Source organism: Centruroides sculpturatus, unplaced genomic scaffold (assembly GCF_000671375.1).
Source record: "Centruroides sculpturatus isolate CEXI.00-Female unplaced genomic scaffold, Cexi_2.0 scaffold540, whole genome shotgun sequence".
In the NCBI taxonomy this organism is placed as follows: domain Eukaryota; kingdom Metazoa; phylum Arthropoda; class Arachnida; order Scorpiones; family Buthidae; genus Centruroides; species Centruroides sculpturatus.
Genome location: NW_019384831.1, coordinates 245485 through 252837, shown reverse-complemented (window position 1 = coordinate 252837; position 7353 = coordinate 245485). Strand labels below are relative to the sequence as shown.

Sequence of the window (7353 nt, the reverse complement as noted above, 5' to 3'; positions counted from 1 at the left end):
ACAAAGGAAGTTAAACTTTGAAGCTTTTTCTTCAAAATTAACGCATTTCTTTCGTTTTTTTTTAGTTTTAAGTATTTTTTATGTTTAATTACATTTATATAAAAAATTGCTAGGAACTAAAGCGATTAAGGTAGATCTAGCTGTCCTTTACATCCATAAACGTTATATGTCAGTGGAACAAATGGAGTGAGCTTTGAGCGTTCCACGATTTTTGGAGACTGTCTATACGCGGGCTGCCTAAACAAGCCTATATGTATGTTTGTCCAAGAAATTTTTGGATGAAATACAAACCGCACAACTTCAAAATCGCATAAAAATAATCCGCATAAAAGGAGACCTTACAGTATCCGTAACTGTGCTTAATGTGCCTTAATTTTACCCATTAGTAGCATGTGTTATTTGCACTCAGATTTACTAGTATGACTAATGATACCCGCTGGTAACAGTACAAGTGAAAAATCTTTAGGTAGTAAATTAATCAAAGTAGAACATGAATTCTTCACTTTCTTAGTGATACTCGACTTTGTATATAAATAATATTACATTTATTGTTGAGACGTATTAAGAGATATACGTATTTTTATAGCCTTTCGACTGTAAAATATACTTGCACCAAAAAGTTGTAGGCTAATAATGCGAATCACTTGTGTACTATACATGAACATTGTCTACATATTTAATATATTCAGTATTTAATGAATATTTTCGTATAACGAATTTTTCCAATAATACTGATGCCGAAAACATTGTCATCGTAAATGTCTCCAATGAATACTTATGTAGAAGATTTTCTACAAGAATTAAATTAACATTTTGTTACAGTTGGAATTTCACATATAATATAAAACACAAATAATAGAGTCTATTTGTATCAGGAAGATTATTGATGACATAACTATCACTTGAACGATTGACAGGTTCGTCATTATTAATTATAATGAGAAACTGATCTATCGCTGTTGTGAGAATCCGAATTCGGACTTTCCGTGTGTTTATACCACTTTATCATTTCACATTGTAGCTATACTTTCGTTTAATAACTGTCAACTTTTACACCTGGGAGCTAAACATCTGCTAAGTTCTCAGGCTTAATNAAAGTCCACAAAAGTTGTAAACATAGTATATATTGTTAATGTTTGTATTTTCAAAAAAAAAGGGCGTGTTACGATATGTACTGGTGGCGACACATAGCGGCCAACAAAAAACAAAAGTCGTCTGTCGTCTGTCATACAGTCCATAACGAGTGTCTCTTCTTTAGTAGTAATAAATAATAATCTAAGTTTTGTCAGTCTTGTGCATTATACAACATATAATATAACAGAAAGCACGCTTAGTTACAGCAACGTGGCACGTGGGATATCTGGCCACGTGTCACGTTTCTGTAACCAAATGAACCAAACTAATAATTTTTTATAAACTCTTTAGCTACGAGGAGATATTTCTCCTTATAAATTGAGTATAATTAGCTAGTTTATAACACATATAGTTTCAAAATATTAATATATTTATATATCAGAACTAAAACAACTGAGATGAAGAAAATAACGCCAAGTAAAAATTTATGACAAATTCGATGACAGTCAAAATTTTTCTTAAAAGTTTTCCTTTGGTAAAGATAAGCTCGGCGCTTGGAGACGAAATGTGGGAAACAATAATACAAGTAAAAATTTTGCGAGTACCGCTTCCAAGTAAAATGCTTGTCTTTAGCTTTTGAAATCCTGAGCAACATTTTGAATAAAATTCATTTGTTTCCATGCAATTTTATCTTTGCAAGAATAAAATTAAGCCGTAATTGTTGTTGTATGCGTTTACGATGATTGTTACGCTGAGATTAATACATTCCAGGAAGTCTTTTAACGGTAATTGCTGTCTATTCAGTCGTTACAGACGTGGAGAAAACCTATAAAACTTTACGTGGCCTGCCCATTTGGGATAAGCGCAAACCAACGATTGAACTACCAGTATTCAGGGAACGAAACAGCTTGGCCACCGGTGGGCCTGGTTCCGTTTCTACTGTGCGTGTGCATTGCCGGATAATGAAGAAGAAAAAAGTACAGCTTTTTGCAAGTTTTGATAGCTTGTATTTCGGCAACCGCATTAAACATAATTTTGAAATTTTGCAAACTACCTACGAACACAATTTATTTTCTTTCGTACGAGGTATTCGGAATTACTTTAGCTGTTTAGAGAGCAGAAGAATCGATTCCCGGAAATCGGCAACTTTGATTCCTGTATGACATTTTTACTTGGTGGGAAGTCACTACCAATACTCTTGATAAGAGTTATGAAAAGGCACATAACATTATTTAGCGAAAAGAGGCAACATGCGAAAAGCATCAAACTCTGTCAGACATTTGTCAGAGAGAAGTTTGCCTTCGCTAGCGAGTTGTTTTGTTTGTCGCTTGCTATAGATTTTCTTTGTGAGGAGAGGACTACAGTACTTGCAACTTTTCACTCGCTACTAGATTCGCGTTTGCATAGTTGCATTCTTACACTAGTAAATGATTTTTCAGTGTTTTTTAATCTTTATTTTCTATGTTCGGTTACATGTATTTAGCATTGCGGAACTCAGTATGTTTCGTATCGTCTACTTCAAAACTTCTAGAAAGGGAGATCTTCTCCATACACATCACAACGTTATTTTACTGTCTCTACGACTTTATATCCATTCTGAAAATAATAACTCTTAATATGCCTTATATGCTGTTTATCGAAAAAAGTTTCAACTTGAGTTTATCCAAGCGAAATGTAGGATGTTTAAAATACGCTTCTTCACAAAGGATACAATATTTTAAATTGATGATTTGTTCAATCTCACAACTTTTAAAATTACATCGCATATCTATATTAATTAGATAACGAAAGCTGTTAAATATACAAAAACATCTGTTAGCTGAACACGATATAACCATTAATTATTAACAATGAAATCTGAGAAGTGTGTGGAAGCCACTACAGTTGCGTTTGGAAATTCAAATCGGTAATGGTAACTAATGTAATCGAACATATGTGGTGATTGCAGGCGTTAAGCGCACTGTTAATATGCTGAAGTCGAGGATGTTCGATCAATAGATGCAATTTTAATTTTATTGGCTGCATGCAATTTGTAAACACTAGACATATAAATTCTCACTGTTGTCTGGCAAGCTGTGTGTGTCTCTTCTTAATCTCGAGAAGGATATTAGAAAAAATTTTGAAAATCCGATATGGAAAGAGTAGAGAAAACGATTAACTATATATGTGAAGTTATGACGCGAACCACAAATCTCGTTATTTCAATTCAAACCTTTCCTCTTAATAAAGGACCTGTAGACTTCACTGCTAAAAAATATGATGTACAGGGGCAAAACAATATTAATCTGAGGTGGACAGCATATATTTTAAATTATGTTAATTAAAAACATGGTTAAAAATTGCAGCCTGGCATTGTGATGATGCTCGTTATACAATATTTATGAATTTTATTTACTATTTTCGTGTTTGAATATATACGAAAATTATTTGTAAAAACTAAATTAGTATTAAATCTTTCCACTCTGTCACTTTTGGTTTTGCGAGCAGCGGATAATAGTTCAATCTGTAGAAACACAAAATACGATTTATGGATAAGTTGTTGTTGGCACCATGAAAATACCGGCACCGCATATGAATTGCATTAGAAAGGATAAAGTCGAGTGTAAAACACACTGTTTATTCTCTTTTGTTTCATATTTTCCTAGTTACGCGACACTCGTAATTAACCTGCATCACCAAGATTTTTTAATAGCATCAGTGTATTGTACAAATAAAATGTTTCTGCTTACAATGTGAAAACTGACATAAAGGAGTTTTTTGGTAGTGATTTCTAACCGAAATATCTTCCGCATTTCCTGGGTTGTTACGAAAAAAATCTAGATTCGTAACTCGGTCCTTAAACTAGTACCAAAGACTTGTAACTCCAAAGATTCGTAATTAAACTACTCCAAAGATTCGTAACTCCATCCTTAGACAGAGTTACGAATCTTTGGCGTAGATTAATTATTGATACTCGCTGTTATTTTGTAAAATTGTATGCGTTTCGTAAAAACATACTGATACTTACATATCCAAATTTAATTTCTTTTTTCTTCGACAAAAAGCATCCGAATAAAAATCCAGTAAAAAATGAGTTAAGATGTGAATAATAAGGTTTCCAGTAATTGCGAGTTGAATAATTTGCATGTTTTCTAAAAATAACCAAAAAAACAATATAAAATATATTAATATTGTAGAATTAAAATAAATTTAAAACTTTTCTATTTTAACAAGTTGAAGAAAAAGTTGATAAATTGAAAAAACACATTCAAATACAGCCAATCTACATTTTGCATATTATAAACAATTTATACGTTTCAGAGCCTAACGACAAATATGAAGAACGGAAAACCACACTCATATATTATGCCCGATTTTTTCTTAGACAAGTTGAAAACAGAAAAATTTTTTGGAGTTTGTTCATTTTAACACGTGTACTAAAATATGTGTATAACATGGCTACACATATATACAGTAGACCGCGTTATCGTGGGCGTTCCAATCCCATAACAGACTTGTTAAAAAATGCATCATAGTGCCTACAGGAAAGAAAAAGTTATTTAAAAAATCACGTTCCCTTATTTTGCAGTCGAATTTTTATCTTATTATGAATGGAAACATTTGTCCATTTTTCAGATTATGTGGGCATGCACATCATTTCCTTACTTCATGCACTATGAAGGTTGAACTCTTCGTAGTTCATTAATAATATTAAAAACAAAACTAATAACCACTCAAAAATATTGTATGATGGTAAACTAAGTAATTCTATTCAACGCTATTTACACAAATACTGAGCTGTCCGAAAGCCTTCATAACTGGTATCAAGAAATTTCATTTCACGCAGAAAATATTTTCGTATAAAATTTTGTATCCATTCTTACCACTAGGAACACTAGGCGTGTCCCCATTCTGGTATTGCAAAATCTGAAGTCTGAGCAATGTGTTGTTAGATCGATTTGAATTAGTCGTTTGTGATGCTTTTTATGTCCCATGAATTAAGATTTGACTGCTTTTTCGCTAGTGATTTTCGTATTAGATCATTTTCGTATGATATTTTTATGTAAATTTATTCTTTTTGTCTACCATACTGTATTTGGTTGCATTGAAATTGTTAATTATTTCCCTGGACAGAGTCGAACAGGAATACTCTAATAAACCCGGTACACCATTCTTTATTCACCCGGTACACCATTCTTAAATCACCCGGTACACCATTCTTTATTCTTGTGTTTATAATAATTAATATTTTCTAAAGTTGGCATTACAACATACAAATCGCAAAGAAACATTTTGATTTTAACCGGTTTTCGCAATAGTATCTTAAAATATAAAAGGTGTTGTATTGTATTACTCTACTTGACAATAAAATTTAAATACTCTTTTTTGTGTGTGAAAATGTATACATGCATTATAAATTTACACTCTAATATACTGCAAAAGAATTTATAAAAAATTTTAGTACTTACATAGCATCGATAGAGTAACCAAACATTGTATGATCTTTATATATAATCGTATCAGTAATGTGTGATACAACTCCTGCCACAATTAACATCACTGTGATAATTTTTCCATACTTCGGCCATCTAGAATTAAACGATATACATTGATTTCTGTTTAGCATATAAATTACGCAGAATTAAACGCGATGGTTTCTAACATATACGTAATTACTTGGTATTTCTACACATGTAATTCAGAGTTATATTACTGATATTACTCATACATTAATATCATTCCGCTACTTCATGCTGATCACAAAAAACACAAGTAGTTTGTAGCGAGTTCGCTCCTACCCAACGGTGTGGTCACGTGAAGTATTTTGGAATTTCGTTACGTATCTGAGAGTAGTTTTTTAGAACTTCTTCCTGAAACAAATCACTTATTTCTTGTGTTGTCTTATTCCACTAACAAGGGGACCTTACGGTCTCGGAAATTCAGTTCGGGATGAGACTTTGCAGGTTAGTACTATACCTCAAGGGTGTCCACCCAGAAGAATTGTAAAGCGCACTAGCAACAAGATTCTGAGAAAAAAGGCTCTAAAGTTAAAATTTCTTAAAATTTTTAATTAAAATTAATGTTTTAATTTACCTCCATTACAAATGCATTTGAAATTATTCAACTTTTTAAAAATATTTTAAGCTATGGAGAGGTTTAAAATATTCGTTTTAAAATTGAAGAATTTTTTAATTCCTTGTTATTTTCAACCCATGAATTTTCGACGATAGGTCGGAAAGTTATATGAAAGTGCCACTTTTGCTGCTGACTTGTGAAAACTCACGGAATAATTAGCTCCCAGGTGTGAAAGTTGAGAGTTATTTATGATTTAATTGATAATATTTTCAGGTCATTAACTTTATTTAAAAGTTGTTACAATTTTTAAAACAATTAAAAAAAAAGTTAACCGAAGGTACAATCGAACCTAGATCATCCGCGTGGCAAGAGAGTTCGCTACAGGCTCAGCCGTTTCGCTGTGCTGCCATAGTATAAAATCGATCGGTATATGAGCTGCGCTTAAAACTTTAGAACCTTTTTTCTCAGAATCTTGTTGCTAGTGCGCTTTACAATTCTTCTGGGTGGACACCCTTGAGGTATACTACTAACCTGCAAAGTCTCATCCCGAACTGAATTTCCGAGACCGTAAGGTCCCCTTGTAAGCCAGATCATACATTTACGTTAAACTTGATTAATAATTAAGTCCGGTCCCGAGAAAATTCGGGAATGTTACATAGCGTTATGAAAAATTCGGTAGTTAAGGCCACTTTTGCCAAAAAAATTTTTTGGAATTTTTGGAAAATTTTTAAGTCCCCAAATTTTTTCAAAATTTTTTGCCCGCGCAAAAAAAAGTTTTATCGCGATTTTAATGAGCCTTTGATAACGCTCGATTAAGGCTTAATTGTTTTTAATGGAAGTTTTTTATCAAATTTATTTCATGGTTCCTAAGTTGTAGTGCATGGATTTGATTTCGGTAAAGTTATTTAAATCTGCTTTCTGATGTCAAAAACGACCTCCAATAGTTTTTAATTAATATATTTTATTTTATATAAATTTATTTAATTAGGGGGGATCGGAAATCACAATAAAATTTTTAATTTTTTAAAAATATAGGCCTAGTTAGTATTCACCCTACTTTAAACCCTTGTCCTCCCGAGACGTCTATGAGAATGCCCCGGGAAATCCGACTCCAGCTGTTCTCAAGGTCATCCAGCTGTGTAAACAATGACTCATCAGTGTCAAATTTCACAGAAAGGCGAGACAAAAGAAAATAAAATTTGAAGCTTTTTCTTCAAAATTAAC

General features: G+C 32.4%; 1 protein-coding gene across 1 annotated transcript in view; it reads right to left on the bottom strand.

Moving 5' to 3' along the window:
- The window catches only part of LOC111630129 (nose resistant to fluoxetine protein 6-like), a 35059-nt gene that overhangs the window by 7822 nt on the left and 19884 nt on the right, over positions 1-7353 (bottom strand). The window contains exons 6-7 of the mRNA XM_023374156.1: positions 5523-5642; positions 4082-4205 (exon numbers count right to left, since the gene is read on the bottom strand). Of these exons, the coding sequence (XP_023229924.1) occupies positions 4082-4205; positions 5523-5642 (244 nt within the window). The remainder of the gene's footprint in view (positions 1-4081; positions 4206-5522; positions 5643-7353) is intronic.